The following is a 24,102-nucleotide window of genomic DNA, read 5'->3' as shown; positions in this document are numbered from 1 at the left end:
GCATGTCATATATAATGTAAGAGTTTGCATGCATTCGAGTATTTGAAAATTTTTAAAAAATATGAACGAACTTTAAGATTATTAAAAGCATACCAGCATCCGTACCAACATCTTTGGTATTCGTATTTTAGAACTGCTGCCCAGAGGAAGAGTAATCAATTGGAAGCATTCGCCACCTAGACGGCTACTACTAACAGAATAATGTGATTGACTGGCTTGGTTATAATGGCCCACAGCCGAAAGTGTGGAGCATGTTAAGCAGTAGATCGTGGCTCGAACATTGAACCTTCTGAAACACAGCCCTTTCCATATGTTTCTTCTAAGAATGTTGTATAAAATAAGTCAGCTTAGCCTAAAACACTATAATTTATAGTAAAGAAATCTTCAAAGATGGAACCAGTGTGTATGTAAATTATGTAGAGTGTAAAGCAGTTATTCATTCCCAGATAGTTCTTACAGAATGATGCTGTCAGGTTCAATGGATAAAAGTTAGTTCTGTAAACCATGAAAATATTCTCTATGAAACTTTATCTATAAATTTGCATTGCAATATATGTGTTCAAACAAACCGACTTCGGTTTGCTTTTACAAAATATGGTAATTTTTATGAATAAAGGAAGTTGTTGAGCTTTTACTTTATGAACTGCAAGTAGATTCTACATGCTTGACTAACGTAATGAGTTTTACAGTCTTATCCAAGCATATAACCTTATTTCTTGAAAGCTATGATCAGGACAGTGCAGTATTAAAAACCTAGCACTTCAGAAACTAATATCACCCTGCTGAAGAAAATATGGTACTATGCAAAAACACTCTGTTTTTCTTTCTTAAAAAGAAACAACCTAATATATATGTATGTATGTTAAAACTAAGAAATGTTATATCTAGAAGATGCGGAGATGGTAATGCCGTATGTTCTTAAAGCACAAAACTAATTCTATAAACTATTTAATTAAGTGACTGTGCGAAATTCATATTTTCAAAGTTCCAATAATAAAATAGTGTCTACAAAGTCTTACTATTACCATGATAATGCCAACTACTAGAGTTTCGTCCATTTAACAGTGAATGCAAAACTTTAATGTTGTCATTGTAATATATCAGCTGCTAACAATTGATGTGTAAAATAGTGTCTACAAAACTTTAGAAATGTTATGACAATTCGAACTGTTAAAACGTTATTCATAAACGGTATCTGAAAAATCATAACATTACCATGACTATTCAAACAGTAATAGTTCCATTTCTAAAGTTTTCTTGTAAGTTATTTTTTAATGCATTAATTTAGACGTTTGTTTGCTAGAAGGAGTTAGTTATTACGTCATGATCTAGAAGTTTCCTGTACTAAGTATAAAACGAGTACGATGTAGATGCCGTAATCAGTGAAGCAGTGAGTTCGCAATGAATAATTAATCAGCTTTTGGTTGAGATAGTTCATTGCCAGTTAATAAGTGAAGTTTAATGCGTCTGTGGTTGAAATTTTGCAAGTAAGTTTTGGATTTGTGAATTTAAGTTAGGTGTACGATAGTTTTCTGAAGTTCTGTTAAACATTATTTGAATTGTTGTTATGGAAGTTAAACCTATAAGTAAACGTAGCCTGTAATAAACATTATTCACCTTTTGAAGAAATAAATTAATTCGTTATTATTACCAAGGTTGGACTTCAAATTACTTTTACCAAGTAATCCAAAAGTACTGTTACGTCTACGTTTGTTAATTGATTTTCCGTAATTAAAGTTTCGTTGGAACGAAGGTTGAAGTTAACGTTCGTTCGTTACAGTGTTGTTTTAGCGCGAGTATTGAGATTAAGTGTATCGCAGAGTTATATTCGGAAAGAATAAACCAGTTTTATTAAGTAAAGACTTGTGTCGAAATACCGTGTGACTGCAGTTCAATTACTCACTATCTATATCACTTGCCGCGTCACGTTGTCCCCTCTTATATATATCCGCCTACCCTATATCTAGTAAGAACTTGAACATTCGCCAAATTACAGGATAGTTCTAGAAACGTGGCGTCACGGTGGTCATGTGACTCGCTGACGCAACAATATATTAACTCTTTTTTGTTTATTGATAAAATTTACTTAAATATAGGCTCAACTACAAAATAACTATACTTAAAATGAATAAAATCTACAATAATAGACAGAAAACACATTTAATATAATAATTTAAATCTAAGTTAGAACACATGGAAATAGGCTTTCAATAGAATGTCACTGATAACATATGCGCCACTCCTGGCTTAAGTGAAAAAAAGGGGGATAAAAGCACATCACTTTCAAACAGAGAAGTAGGCAAGATAAGATGTCAAAAACGAAGTAATGGTTAAAAAAAAGTGCCAAAAAGGTTAAAATAAAAAAGAATTGAGCAGTGATATCAACTAATTAACAAAGGATGATTATCAATTATACTTGGATGAGCTTTATGTTTGAAAGCTGTCATATATTTCTTCCGCTCAGAAAGATATATACATGACTGCTTGTTTGTTTTTAAAGCAAAGCCACATTAAGCTATCGGCTGTGTCCACCGCGGGAATCGAATCCCGTATTTTAGCGTTGTAGGTCCTTAGACTTATCGCTGTCTCGTCGGAGGACGTGCAACTGAGAGAGCTACGTTGAAATCATCTTACAAAGTAAATTGAGGTGTAGACAGAGAATTATTAAACAAAAAGCCCTGTAGATAGATAAAAAAATATTTGTTGTGTTGATATTACCTTTATTATTTAACTTTATATTTATTTATTCAGGCTTTATTGGTATTTCTAATAATCTTGTTATAAATGATAAAATTCGAGCTTTTGTGACTATAATAGAGGGCCTTCCAACAACTTACACAAGCTGTTGCACTGTCGTCATTGTCTAGCTGTATTACGTTAGTAACGTTATCTTTTACTTGTGTAAAAACTTAAATAATGGCTGATACTAAACTGTATGATTTATTAGGTGTTTCCCGAAATGCCAGTGATTTAGAAATTAAAAAGGTGAGACTTTTATTTTACAACCAGATAATTGTTGGATGGTATGAGTTTAACTAATAATAATGTATTATTCACTGATTGACCTTACTAAAACTTAAAAGATTGACACTCGAATCACGCGTTTCCCAGTCATCGGAACAAGTGGTGGATTATTAATTTAATATTAAGGACAGATTATTTGTTAGAACTTATTCTAAAGTTAAACTTACAATTAAGGTTTATAATTATAAGTGTAAATTAAAAAAGAAAAGTGTAGATTACGAGTAGGCTTTTTAAGTATAACTACTAAGTTCTATCTGTACTGTACTCTGTAGTGATACAGCATTACATTTACACTGTTACAGGATATACTTAAATTATGATGTAGCAGTAGCACTAGTAAACACTAATACTTGTAATAGTAATACGTATAATGTAAGTTATATATACCTGTAGGTATATGTATATATATCGACATTATAGGCAATAATTATCTTAAATTACTCGTGAATTTTCTATAAAACTAAAGTCTTAAATATAACTAATAGTACTACAGGAATACATTAATTATTTTATTTAATATTTACCAGATGACAACATTACTGTGTATAGTACTAGTACTATTATTAAAAGTAGTAACTAGGCAAACACTGTCAGTAACAAGCCTCATTTATTTTAAGAATAGATGCATCTAGTCCAACAAAGGTAGATACAGATGGCAATGATTAATTTAGTTTCTCATGACGGAAAAGTCAACTATTAATTCAGAATTCAATTAACCTTTGTGAAAGAGATGTTTATGTAGACAGACAGTAGACAGGTTATCACAGTTGTTAGAAAGAGGAGAGCTGGGTGATTAAGTTAGTTAATTAATATAATTGATTACCTACGAGTATTAATTACATCAATTAGTATCATATAGTTGAAGAATTAAAATTATTATTAAAACAATTAATTTCATGAAAATAAGTAATTGAATTTAGTGTATCTGATTATTAATGTTATAGAATATTTGACAAGGTTCTGTTAAACCCGTGCAAGTGGTAAGTTTTTACTATATGAATACAATGTTTATTAACATATTTTTAGAAATTTATTATGGACATTTACTATTTGAATAAAGTGCATATTTATTTTTATATATTTTTAAAAGTTATTAAAACTGCAGGGGTATAATGGAAAAATACTGAATATTTCAACTATCTAAGTAATTAAAATATTGCCATTATGATTTTACATTATTTTTAGTTAATTCAAGGTTGTGTAGCTTAATTATTCAGTGTCAAAATCCATGAAAATAATCAACTAATATAAATTAGTTTTTTTGGTTATTATAATTTTAGATTATCCCAACTATCCTTGTCTCATATGAGAATAATGAGTTATTTGAATGTAATTGATTAATGAACCTGACTGTTACTCAGATATCAAATTCCACTAACTGCACATCTCCATTAAAAATAAGTTTATTTTCATTCTGTTGATTTTAGAAGTATGTACATATTTTTTAACTCTACAGAACAAGCAATAAGTCCTAACCATTTTTTCACTGTTTAAGTGTTCCTCAAACCATATAATTGTACTGTAGATTATCTGTTGATGATTAAAGGCATTATAGAACATTGTTGTCAGTTAACTGCAGGTATTAATTATATACATGTAAGTGTTTGTTACCACAGATTGATCTGTTCTTATTATTTTAGGCCAGAGTTAATTTTTTTTAAAATATCCATGAATTTTGTCTTGATATACCAGTTCATAAAGTAGAATATAATTCTTTATAGTACCAGTCCATTGTTTTGTTGAGCCATATGCATACTTCAACTACCAATTTCAAACAATTTATGGTATAGATACAAGTACAAAAACTATCATATCAGCATTCTTTTGGGTGACTAGGTGATGTAAAAGAAGCATAGTAATATAATGAACTTTTTAGGTCCTCTTGTAATATTAGCTTAGGTTATTTTTTAGTCTGATTATCCCTAAGGTTTATTATTTGTCCTGTTACTTTGTCTTAAAAAAATTTGTATCTTTGAACTTTTTAACTTGGATAACTTTACTGTACATTAAAATAAAGCTTTATGAAATAATTAAAATAATATAAACTTATGTTTTAGGCGTATCGTAAACTTGCCAAGGAATTTCATCCAGACAAAAACCCTGAAAAAGGAGAAAAGGTAAATGTTTTCTCCATTATAAATTTTAGTGTTAGTTTGGTTTTATAATTTTAATAAATAGAAATAGGGCTAAAAATCTTGCTTTACATGAAAAGGTATAAGATAAAAATAACATGAAAGCTATAGATACCCATTCATTACAAAGACAAATTTGTTTTGTGTAACATAACATTTAGGGAAAAATAAGGGGTCTGTTGGTCAACTGAAGCTGTCCCATCCACTGAACTAAACTCTAAACTTATAAAAGAATACAATAATAAAAAGGCCCCCAAACCAGCCATTATTTAAATATTAAGTCTTTTCATCAGTTACTTTAAACTTGCTGGACCTAACACATCTGAAGGCAATCCACTCCAAAGGCCAACAACCCCACTAGAAAAAAAATTAAAATCTGTATTAGCTGAAGATGACTCCTATCCTGCCAAAATTTATATTTGAGTCTTTATATCCTATCATTGTCACCATTAAATGCAAAAAAAAATATATTCACGAACATTATAAATTCTCTTAACAATCTTAAACACCTCAGTCAGATCTTAACTTGTCCTCACATGCCGACCTTTCTATCCCAGATATCATCTTAGTAGCTCTCCTTTGAACCTTTTTTAACCTATACAATGAAATTATAATGCCTTTAGACTTGTATTCATTTTATCTGTAGATACAATCTAAAATCTTATTTTTCCTACCACTAGCAACTTAAGAACCTGAGTAGCCAGAACACCACGATCCATTTCTTCTGATATAATTAGTTACTTCCACTCACCATTATAGCTATTCTCAATTTCACTGCCCTCTAATGCACAAACTTGCACTCACCACTAGCCTTGAAACTCCCACCTAATTCCACATGTATGCCACACCTTCTGCTGCATTTAACCCTTTTGAGACGAGTCACGGGTGAAAGGCCATGTCATCTTGTTTGTTGACTTGCAATCAAAATTGTATTGAACTGCTATTTCATGAATTTATGTCAATAAGTTTGTAGTTTAAATTTTAGTACTACACATTACTCAGTTTCGTAATTTAAAAGTAAATATTAAAAACACAAATAAACAGTGATTTTTGTATGTCACATGGTATGTTGAATGCAGCACTGGTTCAAAATAGATGCTTGTGAAGTCAAAATACTAAGTCTATAGTTTTGTACGAATTAGAAACTCAAGTTACCAATATTCTCAAGCTAGAATATAACATAAGAAAGTCTTATCTTTTCTATTTGCTAAGATATTGCTCATGTAATAAATGAAACAGTGGCATCTCACCCACCTCTTTCCATTTTTGGAAATGCTCCCTAATATACACTTCTATATATGACATGAATAACCAATTGGAAGCTCAGAATGTCCCCCTAGTGGCTTTCTCAGCCATTTTAATGGGCTTGGATGCCATTTCTTTCTTTTGAACCAATATTTCAAGCAGGTGGGGTGTCTTTAGTCTGCTCAAAATTTCATGTTATTTTAGACTAAAATACATCTTAGTTACTAAGCTCGATAAATTATAGTGGAAGTCTATGGTATTGATGTAGTAATTTATGATTTTTTAGTTATTCAAATGTATATATAAAAACTAAAAAAAAATATTTTGTTTCATATCCTCATGCAAAATTTTTAAAGGCTTAGCAACCTACATCAAGCAGCAATCAAGTACAAAGGTCTTAACTAGAAGAGATAATTCTTTGTTTGCTTTACTTCTTTATTTACTGTTCTATGTCTTAAGAAAAAATAAGTTTAAGGACTTATTCCAAAATAGTAGTAATCTATGTATATATATAATGCATAATAATTGAAATCTGACTATACTTTACAAAATACTAGTCTACTAAAACACAGCCAAAACAAGTTACTTTGTACAGACCAAAGGTCAGTTTTGTGTTAATGGATTCGGTAAAATGAGTGTACGTGTGCCACATCATTGTAACATCTGTATTGTTAGCCAGGCATGGCTGAAAGGTCAGTATAATAAATATATATAAATGTATAATGTTATGAGATTTAAGCTATTTAGTCTAAGCATTTATGTTTTCGTGTTATACTTTATGTTCATTCTAGAATGAAAGAGGCATAATTTATATTTATTTCCCAATTTTTTATTGTGGTTATGAGATCAGGCAAATCTACCGAACCCATACAGAGATTCATTACTGAAAATAACAGACAAAATATAAAGTTTTTTCTTAAGAAACGTTTGATAACTATCTGAACATTATAAAGATTCCGCAAGTGAAATTTTAAAATTTTCTGATGCATAAAAGTATTTATAATCTTAAAATTAACATTACTTTGCATGTTAGATAGGCAACATGCAAAAAGAAAAAAAAGGCATGAGAAAAACATTGCTTTTCAAACTTAAGACTTAATAAATAAATTTTATATTTTGCATATGAAAGCATTGTAATGTTTACTGATAATGTGCCAAATTTCATTAACATTTGTGTACTTATTTAAAAGTTATAGCATGAAAACTATAACAAGCACAAAATGGTTACAAGGTCAGTTCCGTGCTGACAAATCCACCTATCCCAGCTGACTCTCTCTATGTAGTTGAATTTAATCTTGAGTTGGTATGAGTATGTCAAGACCTAGTGCTTGATTTCAAACATTTTTTTTCTTCTTCTTTAATGTGTTTTGAAAATATTCACACGTAGCATCCCTGTTGTCTCACACTGTCCATTCCTCATCTAGGTCTGTATATCAATGTAAGTGGAGTATATTCTGTCATTAGTCTATCTGGCATGGATTTTCCCCTTTCTTGGTTGTTTGATAAAAGTCTGTTCTCTTCAACCATTGTGGGCTATAGGACAGCTCTTTGTTTTTCCTGTTTTTGTCATGTGTTTTCCTCTCCAGTTATTTGCCTTCCCTTCATATCCCTTATTTACACCCACTCTGATTCAGATAAGCTCCTGAGTCTGTTTTGTGTTTTACAGTTTTACGTGTTGCCACAGCACCCTTCTGTAACTGTTGCTCACGTTTGTTTATCCATTGAAATCCATCCATTTTTCTTGATATTTCTCCCAATGCCCTTACTGGTTGGGTTTGTCAGGTTATCCATATTGTGTATTTCTCCTGATTCTTGTCAGTTGTTTGGTGTATCGTCCCGCCAGTTGTTTGGTGTATTGTCCCAACAGATCTGTCATCATGTCACAATGTCCTTGGCTGCTCATTTCCTTCATCCTTTGGAGGAGATTATCCAGGCCAGCATTTGGACCACTCTTTCACTTGAGTCACGCTTTTTTGCACCACCTGGCAGTTTCCTGCTCAGTTGGGTATCACTCCCCCCCCCCCCCCCCCCCCCGCCGTTCTCCATATGCCGGTACAACTCTGAGTGGGTAAGTTTTTATTTCATTTCTCCATATTTTTTCTGGGGCTTAGTTTACATGTTGTGGATCCTGCTTTATGGGGAGTGATATTTGTCCAGGTATACTGATATCCAAGATCCACACCATGAGATCTATAAGGTCTATTACACACACTGAGATTGAGTGTTGTGTACAAGACTGTACACTTGTGGACTAACATGAGTAAGGCAGAAAGAGATTGCTGCCTATCTTTAATATTCCTTAGATTGTTGAATCAGGAATGGTCTGCTTTTCAAAATAGGATTTCTTGATCGCTCATTGCACTTTTTCCAGTGATGCATTTTTCTGGATTCTTCAATGTGTTTCTTCCCCCCTTCTTCCAGTGGATTATGGGAGTCCTTACCACTTACGAGCTTTTGGCTGCTGGGGTGGTGGATCCTGGAGGAATCCTTTTGAGTGTGCACAATTTCATTCAGTCAAGAGTAGGGTGGTGGCATTCTGAAGAAAGCGTGACTATCCTCCTGCCATGAGTCTTATGTTTTATTCTGAATACTGCAAGTCTAGGCTGGATTTTTATGTCTATTTTGCGGTTTGTCCCTCCAGCTGGGAACCTTCCCTCCTACTACTGCCTGGATGTCAACTCATGGGAGACTGGTTTAGGAAGAAGCTTGACCAGCCAACATAAGTCCTCACATATGAGTGGGGTGGGAACTTCCTCCTACCACGGATTGGATATTACATCCCCAATGCCAGTTGGTTTTGGACTATAATTGACTCTCCACTTTGCATTTTCACCTTCCTGACATCATCTGGTTGTACAATCCTGTGGGTTATTGTTGCAGCTTGTTCTGGATTTGCACACGTGATGGTTTAGATTCTTGGAATGGAGGCTCCTCTTTCCTTCTGGTTTCTAGACTTGAGATGAATGGTTGAGGACCCTCTCCCTGCCATAGGCCAGTCGAATTCTTTCTGGTGCCATTGGTCTGGACTGGAGTTGACCTCCTACTTACGATCTGTTGTGCCTTAGCCACACTACACACATTCCTCTTCCTTAGAAATTTGGAATTGTTACCTTGTTCTGCCCTTTGCTTGTGACACCACACTTCTTGGCTCCACATGGGCAAAGAGTATATCTGGTTCAAGTAAGATGCAGTCTCCCACAAGTGTTTCCTCTCTATAGAGTTGGCAAACTCCATGGGTGCTTTTCAGACTCTTTTGAAGGGTGCTCATCTTAGTAATTTTTACACCGGTTCCTCCACCTGCTCAATATGGGTGTCTAGCTGTAACTGTGAAAGGAGATAAGTAATCGTATCGGAAGTTAATATTTTCCTACGCTGAAAATATATTTCCGATAGATACTTACCTCCTTTCACACTTCCCACCTGTCCTCTCCACTTCTGGTGTCATTTTTTGTTCCTAATCTTGAAGTGAAGATTGGGTTCAACTGCATAGAGGGAGCCAGCTGAGATAGGAGGGTTTGTCGCAATCCTATTGGTGGAGGACTGATGCATGCTTAAACACAGCTGAACCATTTGGAATTAAGTGGGAGTTTCAAGGCTAGTGGTGAACACAGATTTGCTCATTAGAGGGTAGTCAAATTGAGAATAGCTATAACAGTGAGAAGAGATAATTATATATCAGAAATATATTTTCATTGTAGGAAAATATTAACTTCTATAATACCATGGCCATAGTTAGCTATGAAGTCACTGAGATCCAGACCTTAGTTATAACTTGAAATTGAATGTAGTGTACTATTTAATTTTATACCTGTATGGAAAATGTATACAACATGTAAGCCTGACCTTATGTACTTGTTCTTGTTTGGACCTCGGTTAAATTTTCATTCTAGCTACAGCCATGCATAATGCTGTTAAGGTTATTTCCATCAAAATTATACTCATAATTTAAATATGTAATCCACATGCATTAATTTGCATTTATGATAATTAAAAGCTAACTACTGTTTATTGGCCAGACTCATCAAATCTAAATTTTTTTATAAAGTAGCAGCATCTTCATCACAGCCAGCAACACCCAAACCTTCAATATAATCAGCAAATTCAAGCAAAGTATACAACATGTAAGCCTGACCTTATGTACTTGTTGTTGTTTGGACCTCGATTAAATTTTCATTCTAGCTACAGCCATGCATAATGCTGTTAGTTATTTCCATCAAAATTATACTCATAATTTAACTATGTAATCCACATGCATTAATTTGCATTTATGATAATTAAAAGCTAACTACTGTTTATTGGCCAGACTCATCAAATCTAAGGTTTTTTGTAAAGTAGCAGCATCCTCATCACAGCCAGCAACACCCAAGCCTTCAATATAATTAGCAAATTCAAGCAATTTATTGACTATTCCTTCATCTGTATCATTGATATAAATCAGAAAGATCAAAGGTCCAACTACTGAGCCCAGAGGTATCCCATTTGTGACATTAATGCAATATGACTCCATTTATAACCCTTTACTTTCTTCCATCCAACTAGTTTTTCATCCAATGAGCCAACTTATTCCTCCGGCACCTATAGAGATATTTTTTAATAAACCTTTTGTGTTGCACATTGTCATATACTTTATGAAAATCCAGATACACCAAATTGACACCCTTACTTTCATATACATAAAATGTACATAAATGTTAAGGACAATAATGGGCCCATAGGTTCATCTAGGCCATCCCATCCACTAAACTAAGTTTTATCCCTACAAACACAGGTGTGTATGTGTAAGAGTGTGCATATCATGACTTATTTTAAGAGAGTTACATTCACAATTTAATTAAACAACTTCATTATCAATGTATGTCAATAAACGTGGCATAAAAACATAGTTTATAACTCAAAGAATAATATTACATAGGATTTAATTTCAAAAAGAAATATTTAAATTATCGGTCTTCTTCTCTGTATCATGTAACATTTCTTTTCTCCAAATTGTCCATTTTAGACTTTCTTTTTATCTGTATATGATCCTCTGAGTTTGGCACAAGTTACACATTTATACGATAAATATTGCTGAGCTATAATGTAAATATATAGCCTCCAAGCTTCTTACTTTACCGAGGTCTAAACAAGGAAGTCAAACCCACATGCCATGTCCCTCCTATCACATCCTGTCTTTCACAAAATGTCAATAACTTTTACTGATATTTGCTATTGGATTATTTATAACTTTTAGAAAGAGAAGATTATGTTCTACCAAATTCATTGAGGTGACAGGTTTGGAAACATTTGACCTCAGTTTCATTGTTTGCCTTTGTGATCTATGGTATGACTATCTAACAAAATTTTTAAACCTTTTAAAACTATCTACACACACACACACACACACACACACACACACACACATCATCTGACAAGTCATTTTATTAGCTTATAACTCTTGATAATAAATAATAGTTTCAGAAAAACTCTGCTTCTAGGTTTCTTTTTGAATAAGAAAAACAATTTGTATAGAATCATTTGTTGTTATTTTTCAATATTGTAGTATATTCAATAAATTTGAGAAATTTGTGACATTAGTAGTGAAAAAAGGTTTCTAAACAAACCCTGGAGAGGTTACTAATTTCATTCTACCACTAAAATAATGGTGTGTTCCACTTTTTTACTTTGATTTCAATTCAAAAGCATCCAACTTATATTACTAATTATTCATATGGTAGCACATGAAGACAAGTCATAAACTTAGGTGCCATTATCCTGAAGAAGCAGAAGCTCTACAGAAAAATTCCAACACGTTTGTAAGATAAGAAAGATTTATCATAAAACTGTCTTGAGATTTGTCTTTTAAGTGATTCTTGCAATAGATTTTAAACAAGGAGTTTAATGCAAAACTCAAACTAATAGTCTATAAGTGCCATTCTTTTAATAATTAGCAATTTCTGTTGCAGCATCAATGAACTTGAAAAATAGAAGAGTTTCCACTAATTCTTTTCTTGGCTTTTTCAAGATTTTAAGATAAATTTCATCATTCCTAAATGTACATAATCACAACACTTGCCTCACTGACATTTATATTTGTATTCATGCCAAGATTAATTTTGGCTCTAAAGCCAACATGACTAACATTAACACACAAACATTGTTATCCTGAATGGACAATTATGCAACTTAACTCAATATACTGCATGTAATTGTGCTAATTTTATGGGTATTATTTTATGTAGTAAACTATTAAGAAATTGCCATTAGTGTTGTAATAATTTAAAAATCCAGCTTTTTTTTTTTAAGCTACACTGTATACACAGTTTTGGATGTGTGTTTTTTTATTTTATTTTTAGCTGCATTTATTATAATTTAGATAAAATGCCCAAATTTCTTTTCTTTACCTTCTAAAATAACTAAGATAAATTTTGTAGCACAATAAAATGGACTTACAATAAAAATATTGATATCTCAAAATATGTCCCTTAGAGTGGCTTGAAGAGTTCTTTTGAGTATAAACTATCAAGGAAGAGAATTTCAATTACAAGTTTTTCATAAATTTTGACTAAAACATGTCTCTCCAAGTTTTGTTGGCATCCCATGTCTGAAATTAAAAATGAATAAGGCATTCAAAGAGCAAGTCTTGATGGGTGCCCTAAGGAGGGATGTTTGATTAAAAAAAATACATTCTTAGAGTTTTCAAATCAGGAAAACTTTATTGTAATGAGCAAAAATGCATTTTTTTCAACTGCAAGAAAAATAACAGAGATGCCAGAAACAGCAAAAAAGTGACTAAGGGGGAGGGGAATGGAACCTCAAACATTATTAATGATTAGTGTGTAGAATCACAAAGAAAAATGTGGCCACATTGGCAAGGCCTAATCTACAAATATAGCTTGGACATTGGTATCATGCCACATAATGATAGTAGCCTGATTTTCAATAAAAACCTAAGGCTATAGGTAATTATTATCTAATTATAATTAGTACATGGGTTTGGGAAATCATCAAAGACAACTGGAAAACATAAATAATCTACCATAAAATTGAATATGGCAGATAAAAATTGCACCAAGTATATGGCTATTATTAGCATTGAAGGGCGACTTAATGAAATATTATTTAAAGTGCAAAAGGAAGTTCCATTTTGCTAGTGTTGGTATTATTGAGACTAATTATCAAAAAATATTCATCAATAGAAAAAAAGTAAGAAGTTTTATAATTAAGTAAAGGAGTTTAACAGGAAAAATATAATGGAAAAATTGGAAAGCTTTATTGTGGAAGTGTCTAACTGTCAACGCTGCAGTAAAAGAAGACAATACAAAGAAAATGGAGATGATAAGTGTAACTGCTGTAATTGTAATATGAATGTTAACTTTTAACAAATTTTGAAAAAATAGTTAATATGATGAACTGTCCAAAAAAAAAATAGTGTCCCATTGTGACAAATAACAAAAAGAAATAGAAAAAAGGGGGAAACATTTATGTGCCTGAAATGTGGGAGAATGTTATTACAGCATTAAAATCTTAAATAAATGATGAGGCAGGATTGTGGTATATCATTTTAAACTCTTAGATGAAGAAATAATTTGCTGTTGTAAAAATAATAGAAGATAACCTGAATGGTAGGTCTTTTAAAATGGCAATGAATTGAGGTGAGTTTTTTTTATTAGAAAATGTGGGAAAGTGGAGAATAGGCATGAAGAAGGTTGATCTGAAGAAGAGTAGAGAATAGAAAGGGTGCAAATATAGTAGTAAGGGTGAGCAGAAAAAGAGGCGAGTCAGTTAAATGTAGAAGTAGGAAAGTTGAAGTTGTTCGGGTAAAAAATAAATAAATAAAGATGGGAGAAATTCAAGGTGAAGTTAAAACCCAGAAAGTTTGGACATATCAAGCTAGACTTTCAAAGGTATTGATTTAAAGTACATTTAAGGAAATAGCAAGAAAGTAGAAGTTTTCTAGAAACTTGAAGTAGAGGATGAGGAAGAGTTTGCAAGTAGTATAGTTGTACATATTATTGAACTCTTAAACTGTGGTATTAATAAATTGTTTTATTGACACTTGGCATTACTGTGATTTTGAGTTGAACCTATTGGGTGCACATAAAGAGAAGTGTGGCTGTAAATTGTGTGAAACAGGGTGAAATAATAAAAAAATGTAGAAATCATCAGAATACCATTTTTGACTATTTATGGAAAAAATGAAGGGAAGATCTGTTGAAAGCTATGGGGAGTTTAGCAGCAAAATTAGACATCCAGGGTTTCTGTGAAAATAAAATTGAAAGTTTACACACATATCTGACTTCAAATTAGAATAAATCACCACATATTGTTTAGTTTTACAGTAGGAATAAAAAGAAATTTGAGTTTTAAACAGAGAATATGGGTTACAAGTAAAGATATACTGAGACATGTAGGTAATGGAACTTTTAACATAAATTAAAATCTTTGAGAAAAAAAAATCTTTTAGCAAAGAAATGTATTTGTCAAACTAGTCATTATAAGTACGTCTAGGGTTAAAATACCAAAATATTTTTTAGATAGAATTTATGGGGATAAAATTAGCAGGACATGTTAACTGAGAATTTAATGAATGGATTAAAATTAAAACATGTAAATTTGATATCTTGTATTTACATATAATTCCTCTTTTTTAATATAAAATCAATTAAGAACAACTTGGATGCACTGTTTTTGGTTTTGGAAGCTGTACAGAATGATATCCATATTTTAATATTGTCTGAATATAAGTGTAGACAAGTTTTACCTGTTGAACTGGAAAGCTTTAATTTGTTTTATAAAGGTAAAAAACAAAAGGGAAGAGGTTTGTAAGTGGTTTATAAAAATGATTTAAGTGTGTGTAAATACTGAAGACAAAATTCATAGTACTTGTTTACCTGAAATTAGGTTATGTTTTTAAATTTTCATATTATAGCAATTTACAGATTTCCATGTTTGTTATTAACTCATTTATTAGTGATTTGAAAAGTGGTTATAGATAACTTCATTAAAATATTTAATGTTTAAGGGTGAGACTAACATTAATATGAGGCATACAGGAAGAAAGATGTATAAATGATTATGTAAATGTACTGGCACATGTACAAGGGAAGAATTAAGAGGTAATATATAACATAATTTTGTATTAACTATATAAATGCTTAGTTAGATATTATTAACATTTTTATAGTAGTGTATAGGGAACTTATCACTATTTTATTACATCTATTACAGATTTTCACATAGAAGATTCTGCTACGCAGTTTGTTCATAAATGTATAATAAATCCAGAAATATATAAACAGAAATACAATTATAAGAGAATTAAAATGAAATTGAATAAAATAGATTTGATTGACTGCTTAAAAGATGTGCACAATGCATTAGAGACTTATGGAAAGATAGAAAATACTTGTAGTGAAATAAGGGAGAGAAAAATATACCCAGAAAAATATAAGAAATGAAAAAAGATATTGAAAGAGAGCTGGGTGATTAACATAAAAAAAATTAATTGATTGTTACTGTTTTATATTATTACAACTATCCAAGCTCAAATGTATTCAGATTCAAGCCAGCATGACTTAGTGATTAAAGAAGTTGTCTTATGAGTTGATGGTCTCAGGTTTGATTTTTATTACCACCATATATGGTAATTCTTCCAACCATGGGAACATTATATTTGTTTTTGAATTGTTGACAGTGGAGGTGCCAGGACCAAAAATTTGGGAAAGGATCAAAACAAGACATCTTATACTCGCATGTAATTTTAAAGGGATTCGTTATTCCCCAAAAATTTTAGTGTTCTAAATTACATTAAGCCAACATTGGGTTTCAGAAAGTATTTTGCATTGAGTTTTGAAGCCCCAAAGTACTCACAGACTTTAGAAAGGATCAGAAGGTTTTTGACCATTCTAGCATGTATCTATCTTTTTTTGGGGGGGGGGGCGTAACAAGTGCTTTTAAAAGTGGATTTATGAATAATGTTCTTTTGAGCATTATTTAATTAGATAAATAATTATTTAGTGCAGTAGTGCCATTTAGTGTAAAAAAGTAGGGTTAAAGGGAATACCTATTATTGTAGGATATATCTGATTGACTTCTAACATAAAAGAAAGAAAAAACATTCTGTAAAATGGTAGTGCATGTGCAAGTGTGTTTTCTTGATATACAACATTACATTTGCTTTATGTATGTAGGATTAAACTGGAGGGGGGCTAGAATAAAAGTTTGTAGGAAAATGTGTTCTCATGCAATTGTGAAATGCATGGGGGACTGTACTTACTACAAGATACAAATCTAATTAATGTTATTGAAAGTAAGATTGTTTAATGAAGGAGAAGTTACAGCAAGTTAATATCCATTAGTCTTTATTGGCTCGAAAAAAAATCTGGTTGATGAATAACATTCTTATTTGACAGTTTGTCAAAAATTAATAGACCTGGACTTTTAACAGCCTAACAGTACATAACATCATTAAGTTGTTAACCTACTTACATTAACAGAACTTCTGTTTAATTATGTTTAACTCCAACTAGACAAAAAAAAACTGAAAAGGAAAAACAAGTTTGGCTAAATACTTTTTGTTGTGTGATTTATCAATTTTTCAGCATGCACGTGTATTTTTATAGTTTCTTTAGGCCTTTATTATAAAATGTAAACATATTAATAATTTTAGTATGTTCTTTCTAAACTTTTGTCAGTATCAACAACCTCCAGTTTGAAACCTGATGATGATTTTTTAAACTTATGTAAATGTTAATTAATTATTTAAGGTTTTCATGCTGATAATCTAAATATAAAAAATTTTGAAATGTTGGTAATTAAAGATTTTGATACTGCCATGTTTTTTGTATTTCTTACAATATTTTGATTTCCACCTTATGAATCATTTTATTTTCTACAAATAGGTAATCTAATATCACAAGTTTTCATGCCAAAATAGTAAACATTATACTGTCTTTGTTTCTATAGAATCAGAGTGAATTTGTTTTCACTAAATTATATGTATTATTGGTCACAAATCATGACAAAGATCATTACTAGATTCATCACATGAAACCTTAGGAAAACTATATTTATGTATGAATTAGTTTATTTTAGTAATAGTGTATTAAAGCCAGATATCTCGGAAACCCTTGGAATGATGTTCATGTTTTCAACTTGTTAAAGGTTTGGTTCTACATGGTATTGCATATGTGGTATATTTTCACGTATGAAAGTTTAAGACTAAAAAAGTACCTTAATCGTAATTGTTGTACCTGAAGATGTCTACCATATTAAACAAAAGGTAGTTCCCAAATAAGCTTTCAAAAACCCAGAAAAAGCTGAGAATGGGGAAAATTAATCTCATAGTAATAATAATGGATTTATTGAAAGTAATCGATTAATGAGTCCTATGATTAATTTATTAGTACAATCAACCAACTCCGGTGTATAATAAATGAAAAATTAAATGATTATAAGTTGATAAAAGTTGAGGGACCTCAGGGATATATTTTGGTCTCAGTATTGTTTATACTATGCATTAATGATAGTATTGACTTAGGGTTAGACTGTTCATTTTATTTCTCTGAAGATAACTGTGCAATCACGTTCAGTGACTTCAAGATCAGTAATGTTATATCTAAATTACATGTTTGTGATAATGTAAGATGAGCTGCATTTTCAATGTGCAAACTTCATTGGAGTTACCACTGAAAATGTTTAATATTGTTTATCAGACAGTTTGTGAATCTGTAATTTGTTGTGGAATTACAATAAATGGACACCAAGTTTTTGTTAAATGAATCAATATTCCTACCAGCTGTGATTTCTGCTTTAAAATTTTTACGTTAATTTTTTTGTCACACTTATTTTACTGAATGTTTTTCTCATTACTAGGCTTCATGTCAGGCATATTTACTTAAAGGAACATGTTTTAGTATTCATTTAGAAGAGATAAAATCAGGTCTTGAGTATGTGCACAATATGTACATTTAAAATGTTTGGTTCTTTGACACAGTTTAAAATTAATTTTTTCTTTCATTCATTATCCATTATCTGAATGAAATTTTTCATAGATATATCCAGTCTGTAATACCTGGGAAATTAGATATCTAGTATGCCACTTGAATTAGCTAGGTATTGAGTAAATGTAGGAAGGATTTGTTTTTTTTTTCATTTAAGTAGATGTACAGTTTTTTTTTGGGGGGGGGGGGGGCTAAAGGTGTGTTCATTTAACTTTTATTTACTAAATTAATGTATAGAAACAGCAACAAAGCCTCACAGCAAAAGTTTTAACATAATATTTGAATAAAGTTCAGGTTAAACTCAGAATTCTTGTTTAACTATTACCCTGTTTATCCTTAACTTTGCGCTGTATTTTATTACAGTTTCCTCAGAAATTGACTTCTGAACTCCTGACTGTTCATTACAAATGAATAATGAATAATTAAATTCTAGGTGTAGAATGTTGATTCTCTTGCTATGATAAGAAAAAGGATCCTGTATGTGTTATTATGTGATAACATTTCATTATTATTTTTCTTTTTTTCATATTTGTTACTATATTTCAGAGTTTGTTTCTATTCTCTAGTTTAAAGAAATTTCATATGCATATGAAGTCTTGTCAGACCAGAAAAAGAGAGAGATCTATGATCGCCATGGCATAAAAGGTCTTCAAGAAGGAGGAACGGATGGTACGTGAGTCTCAGTTTTTTTTATGTTTTGTTTTTTAATCAAATTTTTTTCATTAATTAGATGTTTATATTCGAAAACCCTATATGCATATCAACTGTATCATAAGATTTTATTATTTGTTGTAATTGTACATATACTGAGAACTTATGGATATTGATATTCTCTATCAAGGTGGTTTTGCAAGTGAAGATATCTTCTCACACTTGTTTGGAGGAGGTTTGTTTGGTGGTATGGGCCGTGGATCTGGTCGGAGGAAGATAAGTGAAGATACAGTACACCCACTCAAGTATGTGTTAGATATATTCTACAGTACAAGACCCAGTCTAGCTTTTCTGTCCATTGTGTTTTGTCACATTTTTCCATAATTTTTTTTACACTTTTAAAATTGTGTGTGATAGTCCTAAGAAGTAGAATATTGTGAGTGACATAAGCATCTAAAATAACTGTCCTTTCTTGTCTCTTTAAAAAATTGAAATTCCAAATTTAATCTGAATTTGATGTTATGAAGTATGTGAATAAACCCCAAAAAATTGTATAATTATAATACTTATTATAGTACTCAAGTCAAATTTACAAGATGAGTGAGACAACTTCCTGGATTGTTTGTTAAGTAAGCTGATGCTTTCATCTTTCAAGAATTCATATATATATATAAATTAATAAATCCCCTGGATCAGACACTTTTTATCCTAAAGTTTTAAAGGAGCTGAAAGATTTTATTTGTGAACTGATAGCTATTATTTTTTATAGGTCATTGAGTAGCGGAAGAGTATTGGAAGTTGGCTAATGTTAGTCCGATATTTAAATGAGGTGATAAACATTGTCCAGAGAATTATAGACCAGTTAGTCTTACATCTTTAGTTGGAAAGGTTTTGGAGAGGGTGATTAAAGATGCATTGCAGAGTCACTTAAAGCAGTTTGATATAGTTTCACTAAAGAAAAGTCTTGTTTAACAAATCTTCCGACATTCTTTCAGGATGTTACTGCAAGAGTTGATGAAGGAAATACTGTGGATTTAGTTTACCTTGATTTTCAGAAAGCATTTGATAATGTGCCTCACAAAAGACTTTTTTACAAAAATTAAATATGTGTGTATGGAGGGGGGGGATAAATTGGATAGAAAATTGGCTGGAGAGTAGAAAGCAGAGAGTAGTAATAAGTGGAGTTAGATCTGACTATATTATTGTTACAAGAGGTGTGCCTCAGAGCTCTGTGCTTAGTCCTCTGGTGTTTGTGATTTATATTAATGATATTGACTCTGGAATAACTAAAAATTTTAAAGATTGCAGATGACATTAAGATTTTTAGGGTGGCTAACTGTATTAGAAATGCTGCAGACTTGTTGGTAGAATTAGATTATTGATGCATTGGGCCAATACATAGCAGATGATGTATAACTATCTAAAATATAAGGTGATGCATGTAGATTTTCACAGATTTTTTGTTTTGGTTGAAAAAAAAAATTAAGGGTGTCATTAAAGGAGAAATTTTAAATGTTGACATGTCTATTCTTATTCTAAACAACTGTATAATAGACCAAAATTTGGATATAGGCTCTATTCAACAATATCATGATTTCTCATTACACTGCTTAACAAGATTTTTCAAGAAGGTCCCTTCTTGTTACTAAAACATCTTTTGTATTACTTCAAAGAGTGACAAAGTTTTGTCATAAAAACATAAATTACAATGTTTTTTTTTTTTTCTAACCATTTTGTATATTTAAGATCAGCAAGCACTCTACTATGACTTGACAAAACTTTTAACTATCAATTTTTCAACTTCAGTCATGTGAGAATTTGTGTCATTATCGCATGTTCGACACAAAATTTGAAGCTTTAACTGAAATTGAAATTAGACGTATAAATTTCTTTATTTGTATTTTTTAAGGAAAAGGTTTTTTTAAATATATATTTTATATAGAACAATTTTTGTTTCAGGGTTTCTCTTGAAAACCTGTACAATGGAAAAACTGCTAAACTTCAGTTAAACAGGAATGTCATCTGCAAGACCTGTGATGGGTATGTTAAACGTGCTTGGATGTGTGTGAAAATGTTTATCTGAAAAATTATCTTTCTTTCTTTCTTGTACCAGTTCAGAATAGACTAACTTATAATGGTTAGAGACGGATTGAATGGGTAATGAAGACAAACTTTAATATAAGTTTAACATAACAGCAAATGATGACAAAACCTTGTCGAAATGTTGTACATTAAACTTATATTAAAGTTTTTTTTTATTTCCCATTCAAGCCGTCTCCAACTATTATTAGTCTCAAAGTGGGTTCCTCGTCATCGAATTTAAAGACTAACTTATAGTTTTCATTCTTATAATTTAATTATGTGCCTAGACACTAAGATTATGTGGGGTGGCTCCAACTTTGGAACAACTTGGAAAAGTCAGAGATTTTCCAAAAGCAGTAAAAGGTCCAATAAAATTATAGTTCTATTTTTTCTTTCAGAACTTGCACATACACACAAATCATGTAGTCTCACTAAGTTAGTTATTGGTATATTGTAATACAGTTGTAGTCTGTTGCTATAATTCTTTCTAGTGATAATTAAGTAATTCATTATATTTATTGATAGGTTAGGCCAAATATTATTTTATCATATATTTTTATAATGTTATTTTCTACCATCAAGTTGCAATGTCTTTGTTTGAAGATTTTTTTCTCAATGGCTGAGTCATAGATTTGGTGTGATGATGTAAATCAAATATGATTTATGCAGATCAGATTGAAATATGAATTTTTGCTGCTTCTCTGATTTGAAGAGCATCTCAAAAGTCAAGATTTATTGAAGGCTATGGTTGATCACTCTGAGAAATGAATTTAAAAGCACTATAGAGTAACCTAGGTTATGATTCTTCAAAACTAAGTAGTACTGGGTGAACTAATTGATCAATATAATCAATTACCTATGAACAGCAATAACATCAATTAGTGTCATGTAAACTCATAAATTAATTGAAATTACAGTTAAATTGATTGTCACAAAAGTAATAAACTAATTAAAATTATTGTTTCTAGATATCACTGTTTTTTTTAATTATTTCAACAATAGATTAAGCAAAATTACAATTAAATTGATGGTCATGAAAATAATAAATAAATTGAAATTAGTTTTTGATTTCTACTGTTTTTGTTTATTCCAAATATAAACAGTTAGAAGAGTACATGATTATAGTATTCCAGTGTATGATAATCGTATTCCAGTGTATAATAATCGTATTTCATCCACACTGTATTTTACATATCTATTGCTGATGATGTATTTCGCCTAACTCAGAGATCTTCAGGCTAGCTGGGATACAGTAAACACAGTAGTAGTCAGAATGTATATTGAGGAACCTAGTAAAACTTCCACCATGATTAAAGATCTTTATCTAGTCTTGGTGGTATGAGACTCTCTGTATGTTATCTGAAAAATAAAATTTCTACAAGTTTTGTTTTTTGTATCACTCATTATTGAGGAAATTTCTTATTTTTTAATAATGTTTTTTTTTCTTTTTTCTAGACACCTTATAGTCACTACTTTTAGAATTACATTGCCTTTATTTGAACTGCTAGAATGTTTCTATAGTTCAGTGAGATTTTTGGAATTACTAAGGAATGAAATATTTAATATCCTGTTATTTTAAACAGCTGTGTAATTTACAACAGCTTACTTTTTGTGCCATACTCGAAATTAAAGTATTTCTGTGTAATTATACATATATATATTATAGTTTAAATGAAATTATAGCAAACAATTAAATAAATCATGAACAAATAAACTTGCTTTTATTTTAATATTATTATTGGGTTGCTGAGATTTTTTTTTTTTATGCACAGATATGGTGGTAAGCCTGGTGCCTTACAGTCTTGTCAGACTTGTAATGGTCGAGGAATAAAAGTCACTTTCAGGCAGTTGGGCCCTGGTATGATGCAACAGACACAGACTTCTTGTCCAGACTGTGGTGGTGAAGGTAAATATATGAAGTATAACCCCCCCCCCCCTCAAACCATGGCTAAAAGTTGAGGTTCAATATCTGTGGTAGGCACAGCACAAGTAGCTTATTGTTAGGCTCTGTACTTAAACTTAACTAACAAAATGAAGTACAAATTTCAAAATTACTTGGAGGTATTTGTGTATGTAAAGACTTGCTAGCTGTGGGTTTATGACTGTTGATGCTTGGAAATACTGCAAAAAAAAATAAAAGACTCCTCACAAAGGAAAAAATTAGTTACAAAAAATACATTCAGGTAAATGAAATATTCCAGGCTGAGTCCTTCTGAAACTGAAAAGTGGAGAGGTTATGCTGAAATTTTGTTCAATTTGTCATTACATCCAAAAACTTGGTCAGATTGGAACTTAAAATACCAGGATGGCAGTGTTACAGTATGAACACTTTGCTCCTTTTTAATTTTATCAAGTCCATGATTGGAATGTTTGTTTTTATAAGTTCCCTTAAAGGGTAAACAGTCAGCACTCAAACAACTTGCACATATATGTATTGCTTGTGTAGAAACAATCTGTTATATGTAGAAAATAATATTTAAAACAGACGAAATTATTTTAAATTCAGATGTACTCAAGTAAAAACCTTAATATTTACACTAAATTTATCTTCAAATATTAAAATAAGGTTTGATTACTGATGTTCAATCCTACTGGCATGGAAAAGAAATTTCTTAACAGTTAGATTTAAATATCATTACTTTTGGGTACAATTGTTTGGTCAGTCAACTAGTATTTTGAAATGAAATATTGCATGAAGTTAGCAATAAATGAGGTTGTTAATTGGTGTATCTAAGAAGAACCATGTAAATATCTTTTATATACAGACGTATATAGTAGGACGTGTGACATCATGTAAACCCAAAGTCCCAGTTGAGTTGAATCTGGTGACCAGCTAATCTCAACTCAAGCCGTTAGTCTCCTGGAAGGGAGAATTCGTTTGTAGAGAGAAAAAAACAACAAAAAAATTATGATTAGTTTTCATTATGTATGAAACTTTTGACTGATGAAGAAAAATAAAATACATAGGAAGATGAGAGCTAGAGAAA

The 24,102-nt window shown here is 31.2% G+C and overlaps 2 protein-coding genes across 2 annotated transcripts in view; one reads left to right on the top strand and one right to left on the bottom strand.

The window, feature by feature from the left end:
• Positions 1-2,847: 2,847 nt before the first annotated feature.
• On the top strand, positions 2,848-23,440 carry LOC106462388 (dnaJ homolog subfamily A member 2-like). Its single transcript, XM_013922315.2, has 7 exons — positions 2,848-2,985; positions 5,082-5,141; positions 18,949-19,051; positions 19,224-19,338; positions 20,993-21,073; positions 22,888-23,034; positions 23,317-23,440. The coding sequence occupies exons 1-7, from the start codon at positions 2,917-2,919 to the stop codon at positions 23,438-23,440; spliced, it is 699 nt and encodes a 232-aa protein (XP_013777769.1). The 5' UTR covers positions 2,848-2,916.
• A 187-nt stretch (positions 23,441-23,627) lies between these two features.
• The window catches only part of LOC106462387 (tubulin beta-4B chain-like), an 8,203-nt gene continuing 7,728 nt past the window's right edge, over positions 23,628-24,102 (bottom strand). The window contains exon 5 of the mRNA XM_022389639.1: positions 23,628-23,639. Coding sequence (XP_022245347.1) covers positions 23,628-23,639 — 12 coding nt within the window. The remainder of the gene's footprint in view (positions 23,640-24,102) is intronic.

The sequence above is a fragment of the Limulus polyphemus genome, unplaced genomic scaffold (assembly GCF_000517525.1).
Source record: "Limulus polyphemus unplaced genomic scaffold, Limulus_polyphemus-2.1.2 Scaffold1155, whole genome shotgun sequence".
Lineage (NCBI taxonomy): Eukaryota > Metazoa > Arthropoda > Merostomata > Xiphosura > Limulidae > Limulus > Limulus polyphemus.
This window is presented reverse-complemented; position numbering and strand designations above follow the sequence as displayed.